This window comes from Gopherus evgoodei, chromosome 1 (assembly GCF_007399415.2).
Source record: "Gopherus evgoodei ecotype Sinaloan lineage chromosome 1, rGopEvg1_v1.p, whole genome shotgun sequence".
Lineage (NCBI taxonomy): Eukaryota > Metazoa > Chordata > Testudines > Testudinidae > Gopherus > Gopherus evgoodei.
Genome location: NC_044322.1, coordinates 126,274,659 through 126,298,951, shown reverse-complemented (window position 1 = coordinate 126,298,951; position 24,293 = coordinate 126,274,659). Strand labels below are relative to the sequence as shown.

Genomic DNA, 24,293 nt, shown 5'->3' with positions numbered 1-24,293 from the left:
TCAGCTCCCAGTGTCCACGGTTTGCCATTCCCAGCCAATGGGAGCTGCGGGAAGTGGCGCTCCCACAGCTCCCATTGGCTGGGAACGGCAAACCACGGACATTGGGAGCTGAGGGGCTCCGTGCCTGCAAACTCTCCAAGTAAACAAAACATCCAGGCCCACTAGCAGCTTATCCTAACGGACCAGGAGCCAAAGTTTGCCACCCCCTGAAATATAGGGTCAGCTTATGAAAGGGTCATACAGTTTTTGCTATTTTTACCTAACCATCTGGGGGCGGGGGATTGGCTTATTAACAAACAGGCTAATGAACGAGTATATATGGTAGTTCATTTGTAAAATAAAGGTGAAAATGCTGAGTTTAAAGATGTTATAGACTACATGATTAAAATCATAAGTACAATGTACATATCAAAAAGATAAAATTTAACAGATTGGTTATATGTGACTCAAGATGGGGCTTAGAATTCAAAGCATCATGATTTCTACCCACAAGCATTCTCCTTGCATTCTACAGCTGTAATCAAATTTATTCCTTCCTGCACAAGAAAATTCTGATTGTTTGTGTAAAAAGGCCAGTAATGCAGTGATTATGATGACTGATTTAAAGAACTACTGCAATTTAGTTTCTGTTACAGGGTCTTCAGATTACCTGAAAACCAGTACCTATGGATGGGGTTGATTCAGCCCATTAAAGACAATTTGAGGGCACGCACTGACTAATGGATTCTGGAACTAGCCCTTTCTATATTAAGAAATTTCATAGAAAAGAAGCAGGGTTCAAGCAAGATTTGTAGAAGTTAACACATTTCCTTAAAATCAATGTGTGCCCCTCATATATGGTTTGGGGCTTCCTTTCTATCGGTGGTTTTGCAGTACACAGTACATCTCCCTTGTCATTTTTTGAAAAATGAATGATGAAAATGCTTTTTTCAACTATAGATTTTTCTACTCAGTAGAATTCAGATGTAAAGTATAAAATAAAGGAAAGTAAAATCTTTAAACTTTTCAAGTATTTGCCTCAAATTTTACAAAAAATACAAATATACAAGAGAGCACCAGTACAACACATAGTTGAAAGTTCCTTTTTTCTCATCACCTAAAGTATTAACCTGTTTTTTTAAAAAACAAATAGGCATAGAAAAAACACGGAATATTCTGTGAACCCAATGCTCAGACACAAACCTTTATCCTTAGAAAAATATTATAGCACATAATTGAGGAATTATCACGGAGTTAGCCTCTGAACCAAAATATACATTCATATGTATAATATGTATCAGATTGTACTATATTACCCATTCATATATTACTTAAGTACATCTTAACAATAAGTAGTCCAGTGTTGTGCAGAAAATATTCATTATCACTGGGCAGTTCCTCTCTTGCCAGCTTACACAGTTGTCCCACCTAAAATGGAAGATTATAAAGAAAATTTAAATATTCTGGAATGGATGCTTATTCAGATCTATACAATATCCTTTAATATAGCTCCTCCCTGCCCGTACAGAAGGACAGATAACCTTTGTCCTGTCTCACTGCTCCTTCTGTGGGCTCTATAGGCTCTCCGATGGCAGAGGCTGCTCATGGGATGCACTGATGCTATAATCCTACCCCCAGGCCAGTGCAACCATTTAAGCGACCTAGGCAGTTGTCTAGGACGCTAGGATTTGGGGGGCGGCATTTTCTAAAGCAGCGACCATGGCAGCCGGATCTTCAGCCGCCCCGGTTGCCGCTGGCATTTAGGCGGAGGGAGCTGGGGCAGGGGAGCGCGGGGAGGGCTGCCTGTAGCAAGTGGGCGGGTGGCGGCACGCTTGGGAACTCCCCGCCCCAGCTCACCCCTGTCCCGCCTCCTCCCTGAGCGCGCCGTGGCTGCTTCATTTCTCCTGCCTCCTAGGCTTGCGGCGCCAATCAGCTTAGGCGCCGCAAGCCTGGGAGGCAGGAGATGTGAAGCAGCAACAGCGTGCTCAGGGTCGAGGCAGAGCAGGGGTGAGCTGGGGCTGGGGTGGCACCTCAGGGTGGAGGGTGGGGAGCTGCCACAGGGGGGGTGCATCAGGGCGGAGGGGGGGGGAGCTGCCGTGGGGGAGGGATGCCTCAGGGAGGGGGCTCGGGGATGTGGGAGGGTGCAAGGTGGAAGTTTCGCCTAGGGCGCAAAAAATCCTTGCACCGGCCCTGCCTACCCCTTTTTTGGGTCTGCCTGCTCTCCTATATAGCCCCCCCCCCTTTGTTGCAGGGAAAGTTGCAGCTGCCTTGTAACACTGCAACTTCCACTCCCACCCACCATCACACTTTCTCATACTAGGGACCTAGGAAGTTTATCATTTCAATGGTACTTCAAATCTGTGGAAAGAGTAGGCATGCTATCTGTTAACAGATATCCCTTGCAAACCTAGAAAACAATGCTAAGATTGGGATTTTCAAAAGCAAAATCTGCTCCCATGGAAGTCAATAGTAAAACTCCCATTGACTTCAATGGAAGCCAAGTTAGGCTAGCTGTAAGCAACTTTGAAAATCCCACCTAAATATTTAATTCATTATGACATATGCAGGTCTTATCGGGCAGCATCTGACTGTCTATCACATCCATGAATTTTCAACCTTAATTTCAATTTCATTAAATTTGTGTCTGAGAATAAAAATATTTTAAATATAAGTTCATATTCAGGACCCTGCACTCTTCAGGGCAGAGATAGTGTCTTCCACTCTGGGAAGCACATAGCAGTGAGGTTGTGCAATTGCAATATGAAAACTAAAGCTGAACAATGAAGCTGCAATTACTACTTGAAACATTATAGGTCTTGCAACTATTTGAGTGGAGTAAAATGAATTCTTTAAAACAGGTGCACTATATTTTAGTATCCAAACTCAGAGACTGAAACCGATATATATTGGTCACTTATTCCCTCCATGCCCATCCACTACGCACATTTTCAGCTAATGTTTTCTGTGGTACAAAAACAACCACCAAAGTGTATAATGTGCAAAAAGAATGTACAAGATGGTTTTAATTTACATTACAAGAAATAAGGAAGTGCTGTTTCAATCAAGATCTGCCACAGCTCCAAAAAGAGAACAAAAAAGCTAGTGTAAATCTTACCATTGGCTTTAAAACAGAGTTGCTTCTTCTTGTAAGCTGTGTAACCAGCTACTGTTCCAACAACTAACAGCACAAGCACAGAAATCACAGGTGACGTAACTCCAGCAACTACTCCAGAATCTATTGGAAGAAAAAATGTTTTTTCTTCAGAAGTAACAAAATAGCATCCTTATTTTAGAGTACATGAAGTGGACACTGACCCATAATAGCAAATCATTGCAAACACAGTTTGACATGAGAAAGTCTTCATGCAACTTTGAATTTCATTTGCAGCATGAAATAAAACATTTATTTATATATATATATATATATATATATAAGTACCAGAAACCATAATATTCTTACAGACAAGAAAATAGTGACTTATCTACACATATGTTTTATATGGGTTTTAAAACTCTTTTGGTTCAGCTAAGACTGTCCTAAATATACTATAAGATAATATGTATATACGTATTACTGACCAGTGTTTCCACCATGATTGACGTTACTCTCCTTTTCTCCTGGAAAAGAGAAAATAACTTCATTGTTGGAAGAAACCTTTTGGAGAAAAGTCACAGCTAACACACAGCAAAACAACGACAAATCTCATGCAGAGGCAGTCTGCAAAATGATATTTGGTAAGAACTGAGGAGTGGGAGTAAGGAAATGTGGGTTCTAATCCTGACTTCAACCTTAATTTTTTGGAGGCACATCGTGTCACTCCTCTGTCTTAATTTCCTCAGAATGATAATACTAATCACCTCCACCCAATAAAATGGGGCTGAAACTGCTTACCCACTTTCATAAAAAATGTTGTAAATTTCAAATAAAAGACAGCTGCCAGCATGGGGTGTGAGATAGGGGAGTAGCCAGAGCACTGCAATACTCTGACAAGTCTCCACTGGCAGACAACCACCCAGGGAACCATTGGCTGACTCACTGTAGGCCCCATGCTTCCACCTTTATGCCCTCTGAATAGCCCCTTAATCTGTAAGTAGTGCCACTGAATTCAGACAGACTATGGGCCCAATCCTGCAAAGTGCAGAAGACTCTTTCCAACCTAGCAAAGCACTTAAGCACAGGGTAGATAAAAAATCAATGATTTAAAAAAAAATTAAAAAATAGGATTTTTTTATAAAATGCTTTTTGAGGAAAAAACCTATCTAAAGATAGTTTTAATTAAGATACTTTGTAGCTCACAGGTGTCTCATCATGGAACAGGGATTATAAATTCTAATTCTATAGTATGAGACAATATATTCATGTAATGTTTAAGAAGAGTTTTGTAAATGAGTTCCAATAGTTCATGGATTAGGCACTGAATCTAAGGGGTTCCACAGGCTTCTGTATAGATTATTTAGGTTAATCTTTCTATCTACTCAATGGGACTCAGTGATCAGTCTAGAAGCTTAGAGATGCTTAGTTTTGCAGTTCTCAAACTGTGGATTTGTGTCTCCAGAGGTAACATGCTTGTTAACAGCAAAAATGTTTTAAATAAATAAATAATATATAGCAGTGAGAAATAACAGACCTCATCTCTATTGTCCCTCTGCAAATTGTGTACACAGAATCAATCCCTTACTTCTCTCTAAGAGTGCAACGTTTCAGAACATTCAATGAATAGAAGATTGTTGGGGGCAGAATAGAGCTGGACAACGAGAAGCAGTCTGGAGATAAATGTGAGAAGCAAGGGACATATGCTTGTTTTGTTAAAATATTATATGTTTGCTGTTGAAGAAAAAAATCCAGAATACTTAACGTTGTTGTTTTAGTTAAATAAAACAATTTAAATGTCTGTCTGGTGATGTTCTCCTCCTAATAAAGCATGGCAAGAAAATCCTCCAAATATTAATGATTAACCTGTTGAATTGGAGATACTTCACTTCCTAATGACTTCATAAATATCTGCTTCAGTTACCTTTGGTAAATGAAATAACCAAACAATCATTCATTTTCTGATATAGCTGTAAAACTAATCTGAAAAGTTTTCAAAATAAATCACCTGTTTAAAAATGTATAGTGTGTACCTTCTAAAAATGAAAGCTACATCTATCTCTGAGTTTTGAAGAATATGTATTAAGGTTATAACAACCTACAAGACTACACTTTTACCTAGAAAACCATGATAAAATCAAGTCTTCCTGACTAGTGATTTAAATCAAATCCACCCTGCATATGCATGTTCTTAAAGTGATTTCTCTCTTCAGAACTGACCAGTCAACATCTTTTAGCGCTATTTGTGGAGCAAGAGATTGCTCAATATATGTAAGAGTAGGAGAATCTGGCCCTATACCAGCTACATGCAAATCTAAAGCAAAAACAGGCGGCTGTGGGATATGACTATATGAGAGAGGTTGTGAAATATTCAACAGAATTGGCATACAGTACCTGCAGGCCTTGGGGGTAGAGGTTTCCCATCATTGAGATCTAAGTCACTGAACCTGTCTGTAAAATTAACATGTTATTCATTATTCAAAATTATCTGAAATTTCATCTTTTCTTCCTCCCTTCCACTACCATGGCCTGTTTATTCTTGGTGTCCTAGGAGAGGATCATTCCCCCAGGATCCTTAAGTGGAGACAGACCTTTTGGACTTAGAGCCCACATTCTGTCTTTCACCTCAAGGTCAACCATTAGAATCTATTTGAAGGCTAGAATTCCAGCCATGTCAATAGAAAATTTTTGGTTCCTATCCATTCCCAGAATAGGTGCAGCTAAATTTGTCAACATGAGTGGAAGGGAAAACAAGATGATTATCAACATAAATTTAGGGTCCAATAGCTTGTAGATTGTTTGGGCTAGATATACTTTGTTGGACAGACACTAAGACCCAGTAACCTTTTTCAAAAAGTGGACCTGGAAGGTTGAACAAACAAACAAGCGCATAGCAAACCAAAAGTTCCCTACAGTGGTTAATAAATAAGTGCATCATCAGAGTATTGTGATTAATGTATCAGTGTTAGGCCTAATGGGAGGCTTCTCTGTAAGCATAAGTCTTGTCAAGCAGTGTTAGGCCACAAACTTCCACGAAGCTGCAAAGAGCGAGCACAATAAAATCCAAGCATAAGCAAAATTTAGCTAGGAAGCTTTATAGACTAAGATTAACCAAAAAAGGAAGCTCTATGAAATTAGATATGGACTTATGGTTACTATGTACTGCAACCAGATACTTCTTTAGGCTGACTTAAATGTTTTTGTGTCTAGCAAATTGACCACAATTAGGACAACTGGCCACATAAAGAAAAGATGAGCAGGGCACAGGTGCACAGTTCATAAGGTCAAAACAACTTCAAAATACCACACTAAGACATTTGGCCACCTTAACAGGTTGACCTGCTTTGGAACACAGCCAAAAAATAATGTATAAAGAGGTGCAAAGGTGTGTGTGTGTGTGTGCGTGTGCGTGTGTATTGACCTAAAAGAGATGTCTCTTTGATCGGCTCACACACACCCCCTGAACCGAAGGGACTTGCACTTCACTGTGCCTGGCCACTGTGGAAAGCAGTCGACTGAAGGTAACGTATTCTCAGGAAAATGCAGGGTGAGGTTTTGAAGCAAAGAAGTCTGATTGTGTTCGAGCTGGTTAATCTTAAATCTGTATGGATACTATAGTTTAATTATACTAGTAAATTGTTTAGAAGTAAAAGTAAGTTGGTTAATAGTAATAGTAAATCGCTTAGGAATAGTAGTAGTAAATAGTTAATCAATATATAATGACTGTATAGGTTCTTGTGCCTTGCTGGGAATGGGCACAGTTCAGGTAGAGCTAGTAGTTGATAAGCGATAGTAGCTTTGCTTGTCACTGTGCCTGCCATTTATATTAATCCTAATTCAGTGCTGGTCTTTAATTATTCTCTTCTTAATCTGTCTATGTTGCCTTTATAGTCGTAAATCATTAAAAGCCTTCTTTGAGGAATAATTAGTTGTTTTAGTTTCTCTTTTGCGGACACTACTCAACCTCATTACATCTGTGTTGGGTGGTTGGAAGTAGTGATCACCCAGGTTACAATTAGGGCCCTGATGCAGGTCTCCCCCTTTCATAATCTCCACAAGTATATCATCCATAAATTTAATGCACAAAAATATTCTTACCGCCATCATTGCCATAGCTTCCCGGCTGCGGCTTGTGAGGAGGACGTGGGTGAGGTTTTGGATGATCATCTATTAGCAATAAAGATTTCAAGATTTTAATAACTTTTATCTTTTGGTCAAACACTGGAAACATTTGTTCTCAGCCCAGGAGCACTTTTTTAGAATGTTTGAGCAAAAACTGTTCAGCTACTTTGAGTAGGAATATAGTGGGGGTGGGGAAAGAGGACACCTTTAATCAGAGGACAGAGTCCCCAAGTAGCTCATATGCCTTTCTGGGATCTGGTGAAAATCAGTTTTGCTTTGGACAAGTTTGTAAAGATTTTAAAACATGCTTCATGCCTGTATACTGTTTTTTGTTGTACTAACGACCTGCCAACATTCCATTGGTGCTGCACATATCTGCACGCAAGTTGAGTGGAATTTTCTATTCAGTAGACGATCTTTCAACTTCTATTGCAGTTACACATGCACAGAAAAGTTGAGCGGAATTTCATTTAGAGTGTGCAAGTCTGTGTGAAATATGGTCTTTGAGGGTGAGAACGGAATGAGGCGGAGCGCTAAACGGACAGTGACTTCTTCTGAATAATATGTAGAGATACATAAGGAGGGGTTCCTTAATCTAGAAGAACTCCACCTCATTGACATAGACACAGAACCTCACCCATTTCACTAAAGATGTAGTGTAATGAAGCAGATATACTCTCCCACTTTCCATATCTAGATTTTTATGAGTAAATGAGGCAGCAGTCCTGCTCCATGCACTATATTATTTGTTCAGTGTATGGTGTAAGAGACAGAGGTAAAAAAGGACTTTTGGCCTCAGGTAATGTGCGGGCTGGGACACTGCAATGTATAAAACATGAAGCCATGCACCACATAGTGACAATACAAATATTTAACAGCTGCCACATACATAGAACAATGTCCAACTTGTGCACTGAATGAGACAGGATTCCTGAGGGGGAAAAACTGTGATTATGTAGTGAAAGACTCTACCATAATGCATAGTCACAAGGGAGCTAAATTAAGATTGCACGACAACCTTAGCCATTTCCTGATTCCTGAATGCTTCATTTTAGAACTTTAATTTTCTTTCAGTGTAGTATGTGGAATATCATAATCAAATAAAAAGTATTTTGAAATGGAGACAATGAGAAAAAAAGGTTTACCCTTTTAAAATTAGTTTGTCACATCCAATCTCCTCCAGAGTTTATGGCTTTAAAACTTTCTAGTCCTCCTTTACCATTCACAGCTCATTTCTCTTCATTGGCATAGCCTGTTTTAGAACTATTAAAAGCCATGCTAACAAGTGAATGCCAAAAGAGGGGATCCATCAAATTTTAAAGTCCCATGTATATAAGACTTTAGTCTCCAACACTAATAACATTTTTTAAAAGTCATTTGTTGTGGACTTGTCTTTTCCCCTGCACAGATGTTTAGTAAAGCAAACACAAAAGCTACAATTATCTATTAGTATGTTCTTGGGGGATTTCAGGGCAGGTAAGAGATTACCAAAAATTATCAGCCAATACAATTTCAGTGTTGTCCAGTCACTGTCTAAAGCCATATTATACCCATTAAGGAACTCTTAGTATTTGGTAAATGTCCAAGAGAGTTCCTTTAATACTTTTTTTTAACCTATACCCGCACATGGCACACATCACGATGAATCTTGTAGGAGCTACAAATCTGAGATCATTGTCATGAACCATTAGCCAATTTAAATTTATTACTCACCAAACACTGGCCTTTTGGTAGCCAGTGGAGGCTTCTTTGTAATTGTTTCCCCTATGAGACACAGTGAGACCATAAAATCAATACAAACTGAAACACTTTTCAATACATCAAAGGGAGGCATCTGTAAAGCTTGATAATTATTCTAGATAAAGAAAACATAAGCATCATTGAGACCACAAATTAAGTGCTAAGGTCCTACGGCCAAGATTCTTTTAAAATAGAACCTGAATTTAAGCACATTTTAAAAAATAGCCCGATTATCAAAAGTGCTAAGTCCAGCATGTCCCATTGACTTTTATGAATTTCCTTTAAATTAAATTAGTTTATGTTGTGGTCCAGTTCTCATAAAACGGAAAACGTATTAAAGATATAGCAATAATATTAAACACAATAGGGCAAACAAAACTTTTTTTTTTCAGTTTTACTTACCTGGATGATCAAGAGCATCAGATAAATCAAAATCACCTTGACCTACCAAAAGAAGCCACACATTAATGTCTGTGTGTAGGAAAATTTTATACCTATTTCAGATACTGTTGTGTTCATTTTTTTGTGTGTGAATCACCGCCAGAGCGCTGCTGGCAAGGCATCGGATACAGGCACCTGGTGGTGGAAAGTCCAATAAAGGGGTACATGCCAGAGGAAGCTGTTCATGAGCCCTGCTCTGCTGGGGGGCCTTTGTGTGATCACACAAACTAGCCCATTCAATTCAAAGGGGAAACTCACTCCAATAGAACAGGAAGGATTTGGCCCATAATCAAAATGTAAAAATTCCGTTGAAGAGCGTGCTTTGCTCATTATGGAAGGCAAGTACAGCAGCCAGAAACCCACAGTCTGTCCAAAGAAACAGAAACATGATTTTGCACAGTACTTTCAAACTGTTTGCTCAAAGTGGCACTCTATCTCCCCCCAGTGGTGGTTAAGCCAGCTAATGATTGATGCACCTGCTTGGTTAAATGAGATGTGTCCTTTTGCTCCTGGAGTGGAGGCTCATGCATTAAGCTGCACAGGTCCCAGATTTGATCACCCCTGCCAACAACCCTGGGTGAATCGGTGTCACCAGTGGCATGTTATACCACAACCAGGAAAAGTGATTTTAATAAATTCATTAGTTTTAACAGCTCAACTTTACAGATCTGGTTAAAAGTTTTACTGACACATCTGCCTTGAAATCACTTGTACATTAAATCTGCACAGTTTAACTTCTTCCTCTGACATATGGCAGCATTTACAACTGTCAAAGTGTGTTTGTTACCTACACCTATTTGCTCTCCACTGCACCCTGAAACATCTGAAAGAAAAACATCTTCCTGCTGTGTTTTAGGTGTTAGTGATGTGATTAATTGTTACAAGAGAAAAAACACTATCCTGACATGAGTACTTGGCAGGACAATAAAGCTGAGAAAGATTTAAAATATTGTATCCTAACAGCTTGTAACTGATCTGTTACTGATTTGGGATTTCCTTTTTGTTGTGGTGGTTGGCATTTTTTGCTTTAACTGAAAAGCTTTTGTAGATCACCTCTTTATGATATAAGCAGCCATTGACTTTCATGCAGAATGCAGCACTATTTGTCTTCATCCACTCCTTAATATCTGTGGAGACCAAACACAAGAACAGCTGGCACAAAGTGAAAAAAAAAAGAGTTTCTAGGAATCAAAGTCATGGCTTTTATTCCCAGCTCTGCCACTGACTTTGTGTGTGACCTCAGGCAAGTCACTTGATCTGTGTCTATTTATCAGTCTGTATAAAGGGGATAATAATGCCTAGATATTATATAGCACTTTTCATCAGTAGGTCCCCAAATGCTTTTCTAAGGGAGTATCATTATCCCCCTTTTACAGATGGAGAAATTGAGTCACACGGAGGGAAATAATTTTTCCAAGGTCACCCCACAAACCAACGGCAGAGCCACGAATAGGCAACACTGCTGCTTATAATAGCAGAGTGGCACTTCTGTAACTCACAAAGCTCTTAGAAGGCTTAATAAACATTGGTAAAATACTGAGATCCTCAAATGAGAGGGATCACAAGGTATAAGTTTAAAACATTTTTATTTTTATACTACACTTTAATTGAAGTGCATGTTTTGAGGACTTAATTATATAGCCACACACTCCGACAGGAATGATAATATATTGTTGGAATTCCAAAGAATGAGCTATAAAACAAGACTCCCCTTGTCCAACAGTATGTTGCCTTTGACAACCTATACTATGAAGGGGAAAGTAGGTCGCAAAACCAAACCATCCAGTTAACATAATTTGAGTAAGATTTTCTCTTATTTAATTGACTGAATATTTTAGGACATTACACACCATCCAACCATTACCTCCCCTGGCTTAAGGACTGATCTAATCCTGATTGAAATCAGTGGGTTCTTAGATTTCTAGTCCTAAGCAATAAGACCTAAGGAGGTGTGAGAGCATGGGGAATCTGTTTGTTTTACTACCCGTAATAAAAGCAGGGGTTACCCCATACATACACACACATTTAAGCATAGTGTAAACTGATAACATTCTCCTTTTCTTGCTCCTAACACAATATATAGAAACTGAGTCTGGTCCAAACGTCCCCTTCCTGGAGTTTTTCTTTATTGTAAACTTTAACAGCAGTAGCAGCAAAACATCAACCTAAGCTGGATTGTCTTTAGGGTTTTTGCCCATATAAACATTCTGTTCTGATACCTAGTTTTTATTGTCTCTGAGAGAAGCTGAAAAGCCTCAATCCACAAAGGTATGTAGGTGCCTAAATCTTGGGTTTAGGTGCCTAAATCCCTACTGCAGTCCTCACAACTCCTGCCAAATCCTGTTTTATATTACATTTTATACTTGCAGATATGAATCTTCTAGGTAGACAACTGGGAAATTAGGGCCAAATTCTACCTTCAGTAATACCCAGACAGCTCCACTAACCCCACTGGCTTCAGTTATGGAAGCCTAATGCTATAGATTTGTGCTTAGTATGCTTGCTCTGTCCTAGAAATTGCTGTGATTTTTCTTAAAAGCTTCCATACATATTTTTGTTGTGAAAGTCTCTACTGATTTTTCCCCTCTGCCTTTGACAGACTATTTAACTATATTCCTCACAGTGATCCTTGTTCAGACTTGCAGACTGAACTGTTCCAAAGACTCAGACTGACTTAAACAAACTCAGCCACTAATAGTCATATAATGAAAATAAATTAGACCAAAATATTCAAATGGCACCCACTTTAGATATGCAAATCCACCAATGTATATTCACTAGTTATGGTTGTTCATGCACAAAGAATCTGAAGTGCAAGCACACTAGAGATTTGTGTACCTAGGTCAGGTGACCAGAAAATGCATACAAACTTTTGCTCATATCCATTATTTGCAAATTTGGCCTTATGTAGAGAATAATATTTTTACCAGATGTTTAGTTTAGTTACCCAATTTAATTTACCTTGTGTCCAAAAGATCCACCAACTTTGACTGTACAGTTGGCTGCTTGAATAAATATCAGAGAATCATAATTTCATAGAAATGTGGGTCTTTAAGGAACTTTGAGAAGTCATCAAGTTGAGCCCCTGTGCTCAGGCAGGTAGTAGTCTTCATTTTAGGCTAACATGCTAATAAAGAAGAGATTTCTAAAGCTAATGGGTCTTTGTACCCTTTGCACACACTTTGTACTACCTTTGCACACACACTATTTATTGAATCATTCTGGGCACAGATCTACTTTACTCAATTGTTGGGTTTTTTTTAGCTGCTTAGCAGTGGTGTAGGTAGGAGTGGAAATGTGGGTGGGCCCCGACATTGACGGGCAATGACAGTCTGTGCTATCCACTGGCCATGCTGGCTGGCTGTGCAGCCTGCCTTGGGTGCGAAGGGTTGATCTCCTCAGATGTGCCTTGTCTCTGCAGCGGGGGAAGAGAAGGAGCCGTTGCCTTGTTGCAGGATATGGGCTGCTGCCCTTCATCTGGGGGCTCACATCTCCTGCAGACTGTACGGCCCCGTATGGGGTCAGCTCTGGCTGCACTGCAGAGGCATGAACAGGGGCTTGCCTGGGTGTGAAACTTGGCCCGGACTCTACTGAATTGCCCAGCAAAGTGCATCCTCTCCAGGGAGCACTGCAGAGAGACTGGCCTTGCCGCTGCCTTCTGCCATGCATGGGATGAGCCATGCAGAGAGCACTGCTGGCCAACAGGCAGCCCCCAAGCACCTCCTAGCTCAGTTTCTCCCCTGAACCACACCCTCTCCCTAGCACTGGTGCGCTCAGACTCAGGGCTTCACCTGCCGATCTGTGCACTTGCATGTGGCGGCTCAGAAAATGGCAAGGCAGAGCTGCTGGAGTGTGGCTTTCTGAAGGACGGATGCGTAGCTTCATTCTGGGTTTTGGGTGCTGTAGTGGTGCTCTGGGCAGCTGTAGCAGTTCTACACCCTACTAAGATGTGAGTGGGCCTGGATGCTAAGTGAGTGGCCCGCGGCCTACCCAGGCCCACCCATGGCTATGGCCCTACTGCTTAGAAATGGAAATGGCAAACACTCTGACAATGTAGCTTTCCAAGTGCCTCTGTACTCTGCTGAAAAGCTGTTTTAGATCATTTTACAGCAACACTCCTACAGTCAGTGAATCACAGCCGTCACTGAGAATTCTTACAGTAACATAGATGTCTAAGAGGAGGCAAACTGGCTTCCAGTTATGCTTTTTTTTTTGTGGGCTAATTTTATGTGGGGTGGGCAGATTTTAAAGTCAGCTCAGACACAGGGTGACTCAGCAGACATAAAGCAGCAGAACGAGCGGGAGCCTATTTCTGTCAGTATAATCAAACTAAGTTACCTTAAGCAAACCAACATAAAAGATTCCCTAACTTTGCGGGTATCTGGGCTAGGAGCCCTATGTTCTCACAAGCATTCCCTTCCTTGTGTCTCCTTCAGCTGCCTGTGGGGAGGAGGGAACACTTTAGCAAGGTGAAGGTGAAGCTAGAGTTAACCTTTTGTATATTGAGAACCAAACCTGTTCACTGTCATAGGAAGCAACAATAATTTTTACACCAAAATACTTTTGAACTTTATAGAGTTGTCTTAGGCATGGGCCCAATTACTAGCTAGTCCTTTCCATCTCTAGATTTAGGCCTTGATCCTGCCTTTGGATCCATATGGGCAGATGCATCTCCCCAGGCAAAGCCTCAGTGATCATACTCTCCAATGGGACTCTGTGCAGGCATAAAGGTCTGCCTGAGTGGCTCAGGTTACAGGACTGGTGGCTACGAGAAACAGACATCTCAGTTATTTAAAGTGTGTGTAATTGTTTTAAAAATTAAATATAAACCGAGAGAGAAAACTAAAATGATATGCTTTAAGCTATGGTAGATAACTCTAGTCACTCTGAGTTAACGCAGTAAAATATTTGTATTTGTATTTAAAAAAAATAAAAACGCTAACTTGAGACTACCTACTCCAAGACTGGGTTAAGATTTACAGATAAGCAGGAAAAGGCAATTGATAGTCTGTATGAGGGAGATAAAATCTTGTTATTCCTCCCCAGGGAAAAGCAACAGAACTAGCAAATATTTAAAAAAGGATTTCCTGAGCATATCATGTGGCTGCAATATTTTGTTCCTGCCTTGGAAGCTAATAGTTACACAAATATAAAATGCTATGAAACTGGCAAAGATCCAGGAAGAAAGAGTGACTTCTGGTGAGGATGGAGACAGACTAAAATGTGAAGGAAAATATTGGTTAAGCTGCTTCTTTCAAAGGACAGATAAGGACTTTTTAAAAATGCTTTATCTCTGAAATGAACTTCTAGAGATATTTATACTTTAAGGGAAATATGTATTTAGGTCCTGAGCACGAAAAAACTTATCTACTGCACAATTTTATTGATGTGAGTTATTCTATTCATTTAAATAACACTATTCATATAAGTGAAGTTACGCATGTACATAAGTGATTGCTGGACTGACGTCTTAAGAGTGGACAGTTTGAGAAGAATGTCAATGTGATTTTTTTGATGTAAAGCTACTATGGTTTTTATTACCTAGTGAAGCTATTGTAACTAAATTGTGTTGTGCTCCCCCCCCCCGCCAATATGGCAGATTATTATCAAAATTCATTCACACAGCACTGGAAATTAGTGTGCCTTGGAAACATTAATTAAGATCTGTTCTTTGCCATCAAGAGCAGAGCACTGATACACCTATTAAAAATGCATCAGTTTGAACTACTGTACTTTTGCTACTGTTTTGGATGAAAAATATTGCTTAAACTAAAAAAAAACAACTGAAAACTACCAAATAAGAGAGCCTAATAGGACAGGAGAGAGGACAGCCATATCCTGTGTCTGTGTGGTATGCTTTGTACCAAGCCTTAAGATAAGAAACTGCCATCAACAAGCATTTTTATGGCATATGCTTTTAATGAGGGTGTGAAGAAATAGTAATTGCTAGTAGGGGTTGTCACCATAATTTGCCTTGAAAGAATCACTAACCAACTGGATATGCCAGATAACCGTATTGGTATATTACTACGAAAGCAGCTCTGGTCTCTGAGCAAATATTACTTTATCCTGTCTGTGGCTGAAGAAAACAGAAGAGTAGACAAGAACTAACATGTTTTAAATATAGCCTATGCACCAAAGACATCTACAGTAAAACATATGCATTATTTTTGGCTGTGACATAGGTAAGGTAGATTTGAGTAATATTGCTCTTCAGCTAATGCCAAGCCAAACTTATACCACAACTTCAAGTAAGTTCAGCACTGTTGCAAAGAGATCATTTTGATCCAGCAGTAAGTAAATACAATTTCAGTGATAGCTCTTTTAACAGTGTAAAAAGCGAGAGCTTTTCTTTATATTCTCTGGATAAAGTTCTATGGTGCTACTTCAGTTTTGGCCTTTTGATGGCATAAAGGTAAGGAATAGCTATCTGGGTGTAGTCATTTATATCTGTCCAAAGTGGGCATATATCGCGACCAAATCAGAATGCACAATGGTGGCATTTTACACTCAGGCTATGTCTACACTTCAAACGCTACAGCAGCACAGACGGGTAGGGAGGGGTTCTCTCGTCACTGTAGGTAATCACCTTCCTGACATGTTGTAGCTGGGTCGATAAAAGAATTCTTCCGTCGACCTAGCACTGTCTACACCGGTGGTTAGATCAGCCTACCTACATCTCTCAGGTGTGTGGATTTTTCATACCGCAGAAAGACGTAACTATGCTGACGTAAATTTTCAGTGCAGACCAGTCCTCACTGTCTGCTGGAGTAAATGACTACACAAGGAGCATACCTCCATTTCATGTTACTGAAGCTGCATCTACACTACCAACACTACAGCTGCAGCTGCACTGCTGTAGTGTAAACCCTTACTATAGCAATAAGGATTTTTTCCCCATTGCAGTAGTAAAGTAAATCCATCCCCTTGAGAGGAAGCAGCTAAGTTGATGGAAGCTTTCTTCTGTCAACCTAGAAGCGTCTATACTAGGCTTTAGGTCAGTTTAACTATGTCTCGCAGGGGTGTGAATATTTCATACCCCTGACCAGTATAGCTAGGTCGACATAACTTTTAGATGTAGACCAGGCCTGAGAAAATGGGCTCTATAAAACAATGTTACTGTTGTGCTGGAGGGTACTAGTGGTTGCCAGCAAGTGTGTCTTTGATCAATGGGCAATTACACACCTCACTGATTCTGATGGGTGTGCTAGCCATCTTTCATTCACACTAAATGGATGAAGCAATTAAACACTTTTATGGAGTAAGATAGATGAAACAATAGAAACCATCAGCCCAGCACTGCATGGGAAGACATAAACAAGAACTAACTCAGGGAAAATAAGAGGGGTTTCCCCGGCACTGACTGCAAACACACAGACTAAGACACTGATTGGTGGAACTCTGTGTGTGTGCCCAGTGTGGACAGGACCAGAAATCCAGCAGAAAGCCTGAGAAGTGCTGTAGCATGGCCTGGAGAAGGCACAGAACAGAACTCCTTGAAGCACAGGACTGGCTGGGAAGCAGGCTTGGATTTCTGAAGAAGGAAACTGCCTCCTGTTTGTTCCTACTGTGTTGAGAAAGGACTTTGCGTACATTTTTTGTAGATGAACAAGATTTACCAATGAAATACTTAACTCTATCATCAGTTTCTCCTAACAGAAACAGTCTGGCAAGGCCTTGAATACTAGCTAACTGTTAGGGTCCAGGGACACCACCACCAAGCAATAAGAAAGTGGAGATTGCAACAATACTGAAAGAAATTCAGCCACAGACTCTTCACTTACCTCTTCACTTACCTTACTTCAGCATGATGACTTGAGTCCTGATTAACACTAAAATAAGTTATGCACATCTTTCTCTGCATTTTACTTAGCATGGCACAAATGGGACAGAAAGCTGATTCTAAACTTCTTTATTCCGAACCTACACATAAGGGGCATCCTGAAGAGGTTTAGAATTGGCTTTGCCAGCTTCACAAACCTTGAGGTTTCCCCTCCAGGGGCGGAATCCCTGGCTGTCTAGGTAGGGCAGCTCTCTGAGGTGGTCGAGCTGGAGTACACTGGGCTCTGGTAATGTTAAGTTCAACAACAATCATAACAGTCATTAACTCAGATCTTGCCTCACCCCTGGCTGCTGGCATGGGGGTGAGGCATAAAGAAGGACTGCCTTTAGAGTGCGTGTAGCCATTAGTGCCTACCCCTAGCCTTCACTTTGACTATTTTATCCTTTGCAAGCATTTTACTGGTTTTCCTTCTGTGGCATTATACCTCCACTGACACATACATTGTTTGAGAAGTCAAGACAGCAGTGACAGTATGCCGTCTAACATCAGAGGAGATGGTGGCAAAGTGTTACTCTGAGGATATTTTTCTCTCTGGAGCTTCATAGCTCCCAATCCAGGCAGGTTCACTGGTATGTTTTGTTTTGTTTTGTTTTTTGCTCCTGGAGAGAAAGATATTACATTCAATGCCCGGAATCAACTCATGAGAAATATGGATCAGAAGTTAGTGTGTTCCATCCATCTGCTCCCCGCTCACCCCACCTCCCGCCCCAAGATTCAGTCAACTTGAGACTTCCCTAGAAAAGACTGTAGGAAGTAATCTGTCATTGTTAACAAAGAAGATCAAATTAACCTGGAATTAAATAATTGCAAAACTATTACCTATTACAGAACCTGATCCAAACCTGAACAATGTCAATGGAAAGGCTTCTACTGACCCTACTCAGCTTTGGATCAGATGTCATAAACTAGTGTGCAATCATGTCACAATCTGGAGACCCTGAAAAATAAGTCTTGGTCTGCCAGTCCCAATTAATAGACTTAAGGGAGAGTGCAGAGAGAGGCAATCCTCTTCTCACTTTACCAAAACTGTTAAAAGAATTGTTGGATGAGGAATTCAGTCCCATATTGTCTATACAAAAGGTATCTCAGTTGTCTCTCACTCCGACCATCTTGAGGCAAGGTGGCAGGGAGAGACAAGAGATGTCTGTTAGCTGCTTTTAAGGTTTAATTTTTTTCTTGAAAATAGTTATACTTTTGTTTCCATCAGGAGGGATGGGCATTAGCTTTTCCTGGTGCGGCTCAGTAGAAAATCTCATAGACTAAGGTTTAAATATTACACAAGGACCCTTAAGACCTACGTAGATCCCCACTGATGACTACTTGTCTTCTGCTTAGCACAGAGGACCTCCCATCCTAGAATTGACACCTCAGAGAGGAGTTCGAAAAAATAAAAGTTTTTGTTGCTTTTATTATTGTTATTTTACTCCAGTGAAACTATTTATTTGTGGAACTATATTACATTTTCTCAAATTACAAAGAAGTCTGTTATTTTGTACTAACAAATTGCTCATGCAATTACCATCAGGTGCCTGAAGATCCTGTTGGCTTTGAGTCTACAAAACCTTCCTAACCTTCAAATTAGCCAAGATGGAAACACAATGTATTGGATAACAATAAATGCTCTCCCCCTACGCCCGAATAGCATATACATGCCATGGAATTAATTTAATGTTTTCTTATTGTAAGGAGGTTTTATGGGTCACCTCTGCAGGAAGCTAATCATTAACAGGAGCCCTCACCCAGTGTCCTTCTGCTTTGGCCGCAATGGGTTTCAACCATAGGTGCTGACTTTCTAATGTGTTGGGTGGTGCTCCTTTACTCCACCCATTCCCCCAAGGCTCCACACTGCCTCTTCCTGCCCTGTTCTTTCCCCTCCCCCGAGCACACCCCACCGTCACACCTTGCATTTCCCCCCACCCCCCGCACCTCCTGCATGCTGTGGAACAACTGATCCATGGCAGGCAGGAGACGCTGGAAAGGAGGGGGGACACACTGATCGATGGGCTGCCGGTGGGCAGGAGGTGCTGGGGAGTGGGGGAGGCACTGATAGGTGGGCTGCCAGTGGGTGCTCAGCACCCACCTTTTTTTTTCCTGTGCAAGCTCCAGCCCTGGTGCACACAAGGAGTCAGCGCCTATGGTTTCAACCATCTGCATTCCTAGCTGCTAACTGATGGTGTCTCCACCTGACTGCTTACTATAGTCAGGAACCCTACCCTACCTCCGAATGTGGTTTTGACTATCGCTGACCTGGTACTTATCCCTATAACTAGCCTGATAGTTCACACATATACTCTTCTAACATCTCCATAATGGACAAAAGTACACTTTATTTACAAGGTGAAATATAGAGGAAGCATATAAAGGGGAAGATGGATTTGGATTAGGTACATCAGAAACACACCATACAATCTGCAAGTAACACTACTCACAGGGTGGATTTCCCTGGATTCACAAGTTCAGTTTATTCCACACAAGTGGGCTCCATAATATGGAAGAACCAACTACCTTGATGAGATGTTGCATGCCTGAAGCTACTTGAGTGCAGTAAAATGGTCAGGGCACCGTTTGCCCAGGCTGCTAGCCTTACTGAGGTAGCTGTAGGTGTCACTCACAGTGGAAAAAGTCCCCACGATGTAGAGGACCTCCTTAAGAACATAAGAATGGCCCTACTGGGTCAGACCAAGGGTCCATCTAGCCCAGTATCCTGTCTTCCAACAGTGGCCAGTGCCAGGTGCCCCAGAGGGAATGAACAGAACAGGTAATCATCAAGTGAATCATCTCCTGTCACTCATTCCCAGCTTCTTGCAAACAGGGGCTAGGGACACCATTCCTGCCCATCCTGGCTAATAGCCATTGATGGACCAATCCTTAATGAATTTATATAGTTCTTTTTTTAACCCTATTGTGGTCTTGGCCTTCCTTGGTGTTTCTAAGTCCTGTGCTTCCTCTCAGCATAGTTTGGCAACCCCCTTTCAGGGCAAAATAGACAACTCCCACAGGCAGGGAGACAGTCAGGAGATCATCTCCATTCCTTCAGGCAGAACTGTCCTCCTCTCAGGCTCCCACCAATTGGTTTAGTCAGCCTTCCATCCCCTTGGGTTCACTCAATCACAAGGCTCAATGCTCTCTCCCCACCTTGATTGGTGAGGTGAGCACATCTGAGTCTTCCAAATCTCTCATTTACCAGCGTGGCTCCCTTTTAGATCAGGTTCATTTACCCAAGTTTCAGTTCTGCTGTTGCATTAATAGATGTTTCATTGACCCTTTATTGTTTTTGCATGATGTTTCTTTCTGTGTAATTTCTTAGACTAGTGATACTGTTGGTCGTGGAGAATAAAGCGCTCTTAAAAGCGCTTTTAAAAATGATAAATAAAACCAACCAACAACAAAAATAAGTAAAGTGTCAGCCAGTATGTTGGTTTCTTAACCATACTGGGGCCTGATCCTCAGGTCTGATAGGGCTGTCTCTCAGCGGGTGGTGGAAAAAGCCCATGAAGCTGGGCTAACCAGCCAGCTGGGGATTCCCATGACACATGGGAATCCCCATATGACATACAGTACAGCTTGCGTGGGAATGTAACCGGGAGCATGGCCAACAAGCTGCTGTGCTCCAGTAATCTTTGGGAGCCCGAGCAGCCAGGTGCAATTCAGACCAGCCCTGAGGCTGTACCAAGGATGAGCTGTCCTGCAGCTATCCACAGCTTCAGGGTTAAGGACATAAAAACACATTGGCCATCCTTCCTAGATCCTTCACCAAACACAAACACATTGGCTGGATCTGAGGAGTGGCCCCTTGGAATTTTCAGCACAGCAAGATAAATATGCAGATAATAAAATTCAGTAGATGCTGCCCTAAACTTAAAATAGCCAGCCTTTGTTTTCTAAGGTGCCATTTAAGGAAAGCACCCTGATCATTAGGTACAAGCTACCAAAAGAACAGCAAAATACAGCTACTAATTTGGTGCACAGGTGAAGCAAGTAGGTGTTTCTATACTGTGCAAATGACACTAACGTTAGATCTCAACCTTCTAAAATTATATCTAGCGGAAGTGAGGTGTTTCTCTCCAGACTTTTTCTCTTCCCCAGAAACAGACCTGTTAAACAGAATGGGACAGTTGGGGCTAGAGCAGGGAGTCAGCCACAGAACTCCATGCCTTCCAGTTTTTATTTATTAAACACTCTATACACACCAGTTCAATGCTCTGTGTGCCTATCCCATACATTAAAATACACCATGTAATACAGAGGGTGTTCATTCATGTAGAAATTAGCTTGCACATGCCAGTATTACATAAACAGACGACTCCCAGCATAAGATCACACTTGAGAACAAGAAAGTCTGCATGCCAATCTTAGAGAGACTGTGGCTCATCACCGTTCATATTCCTAGCTTTGTAATACTACTCCCTGATATTTCCTATTCCCCAGCTGTGAGAAGGTCTCCCCCCGACACATCCCTTCACTTTAATAGAGTATCATTCCAGTCACTAAAGATAAGGCTGTGTTGTCACCTATCATTGCACAGTTTTCTAGGTATTATAACTAGGCTTGGAAAGATTTGCTATTTTTTGGTAACCGCTGGTTAACCAGTGATTTCAGACACACCCATTAACACTTATTGTTCATCAGAACATAACAAGAATCAAAGTTTGCAAAGGTGCTGTGCACCGGCAGATGTGAGTTGCTCTACATTGCTGTTAGCTCTGTTATAACTTATTTCTGAAGTAGCAAATATTGAAGAAATAACAATCAGACTCTTCCTCCCCCTGATGGACAAAACGTTTTCAGTTGTGTATTAATATTAGGAATGAATCTGTAATGTGAATCCTATACTTTTAGGAGCAGAGAGCTCCTGAGGTCAATAAAGCAGCAACAACATTAAAGCACAGCCATCTTGAAAACACAGTATCTGCTTTTACAATATAAGCCTTAAAATATTAATGAGCAAATATGCTATTAAAAATGTTCATGTGTCCAAATGTATTTATCTGACAAATGTTCTCTTTGTAAATTATACATTTCCCTGTACGTTTTCATCTTAGAATGTTGATTTTAAACAGTAGGTTTAAGTCAAAGCCCCAAGTTTTGAATAATTTGAGGGAAGAAAAGAAAGATCTCCAGTTTAGGTTGTCAGCTCTAACTTTAACTCATGCATCCTTATCTCTCAACTCCTCCATTTTTTCCCTTTTGCCTATTGTAAGTGTGTGTCCAAAGAGTTATGTATTTCTTTAGATATATAAAATGCCAAGTGCCTACCTGAACACTCTGGGTCAATCTGACAAATACTTTAAAAAAGTACAACAAAAAAAGAAAAGAAACAGCAATTCTTTGTATTGTTACTAAATAACCAAGCAGTGCTAACATTACACAAGTTTTATTGCTTTTCTAACTCTGTCTCACCCCAGAAACTAAGTCCCAGGTATAATAAGATCACTTACCTTTAACATGGACCAGAAGAAAACCCAGGCCCAAAAAAAGAGACATTCTCAGCCTCATCATGGTCCTATTTACAGTTCACCTGCTGCTTCTCCAAATACTAACAGCAGCAAATGTCGTAACTACAGTGCCACAGATTTTTCCTCTGAAGATTTTTTAAATTGGCCAGATCAGATGTCTGTTTGCACTATTACTCTCAAAGATGGATGGCTCAGTGGAGAGAGAAGTCCTTAACAACCCACCCACTTCCAAAGCCTCCAGCTCCAATAGCAGAGCTGTTAATAATATTATTCATTATACATATAGGTCATATACCTACATGATACATCCTCCCCACCAAGAAACCTCTCAACTCAGGCCCGCAGCTAATGAGAAGGGAAGGCAACCAACCAATGAGGAGATAGCAACATGAGAACCAACATTCTCCCAACCCACCTTCTTCCCCAGAGCCAAGACACCCTGTTTTTCAACCTTGCCTTCATGAGACACCAGCAGAGTCGGGTGTGGTGCTGCTGCACCTGGACTAACTCACCGTAGGAGAGAAACTTCCCGTACAGCATACCCAGCAAACTATACTATTCTTCTTGTGGGCATGAGCTATTTCCATGTTCACTTTTTGGATGCTAAGCAGTAACTAGTGACATCTTGTCAGATTTCTAACCAGTAACTCAATAGTTAGAGGAGAGGCAATCCAAAACAAGCACCCAAATTGCACAGACTACATGTAATAGCTGTCACAACTTGCCTTTGTGTCATCTGCTGGGAGCTTTAGCACTTGCAAGATAAACAACTCTCTCTGTTTCAGATGTTTTAATTCAGTTCAGAAGAGCAATGGAACCTTGCTCATTACACTGCTGCCTGGCAGAGCCATTGCAAATGACTGAAATTCTGTGAATTACCAAGTGCAGCTGGTCAAAAAAAAGAGCAAAAACATTTATTCTGAAAAAAATCTGATTGACTCTGCTGGTGAGTAAAGAAACAAACGTAACAGGAAAGCAAGAGCACAGGGACCAGTTTGGAGCCTGATATAAGAGGACTGCCTGAGGCCTTAATCCTGATGGGATAACAGGAAGGTGTTTCTATCAACCCTTGAATTTGCTTAACTCCCTGCATTTTCTATCCCCTGACTAGGCAGAGTGCAAGGTGCAAGTAGTGGAGTATCACAAGAAAATCCCAACATTTAAAGAGCTATTTTTGTGCAGAGGATGGGAGGTTGCAGCGTGAGAAGGAGTCTGTCTGCCAGTGAAGAAATGGCTCCCATAAATAAAAGACAGTTACCTTTTCCGTAACTGGTGTTCTTCGAGATGTGTTGCTCATGTTCGCTCCACAATAGGTGTGCATGCTCGCCATGTGCACCAGTGCCGGAATTTTTTCCCCTAGCAGTAGCCATAGGGGAGCGCCCCTAGTAACCCCTGGAGTGGTGCAGTATAAGGGTCACTGTGCACTTCCCCCACCTTCAGTTGCTTCTTGACAGACAACTCCGACAGTGGGGAAGGAGGGCAGGATGTGGAATGGACATGAGCAACACATCTCGAAGAACACCAGTTACGGAAAAGGTAACAGTCTTTTCTTCTTTAAGTGATTGCTCATGTGAATTCCACAGTAGGTGATTCCAAGCTATACTATTGGAGGTGAGTAGGA

General features: G+C 41.0%; 1 protein-coding gene across 1 annotated transcript; it reads right to left on the bottom strand.

Annotated features, from left to right (window-relative positions):
- Window positions 1–1,337: 1,337 nt before the first annotated feature.
- LOC115643095 (glycoprotein Xg-like) lies at window positions 1,338–17,477 on the bottom strand. The gene is made up of 8 exons (XM_030546940.1): window positions 17,354–17,477; window positions 9,335–9,376; window positions 8,906–8,956; window positions 7,169–7,237; window positions 5,465–5,521; window positions 3,559–3,597; window positions 3,095–3,214; window positions 1,338–1,407 (listed from the first exon to the last, which is right to left on the bottom strand). The coding sequence occupies exons 1-8, from the start codon at window positions 17,475–17,477 to the stop codon at window positions 1,391–1,393; spliced, it is 519 nt and encodes a 172-aa protein (XP_030402800.1). The 3' UTR covers window positions 1,338–1,390.
- Window positions 17,478–24,293: the final 6,816 nt, after the last annotated feature.

Bases quoted from the DNA above. Each gene is read 5' to 3' on its own strand.
- LOC115643095 (XM_030546940.1), bottom strand. From the start codon at position 17,477: ATGACTGTTATGATTGTTGTTGAACTTAACATTACCAGAGCCCAGTGT. The intron at 8,957-9,334 runs GTAAGTAAAACT...TGTGTCTCATAG, and splicing joins TGATGCTCTTGATCATCCAG to GGGAAACAATTACAAAGAAG. The intron at 7,238-8,905 runs GTGAGTAATAAA...TATTGCTAATAG, and splicing joins TACCAAAAGGCCAGTGTTTG to ATGATCATCCAAAACCTCAC.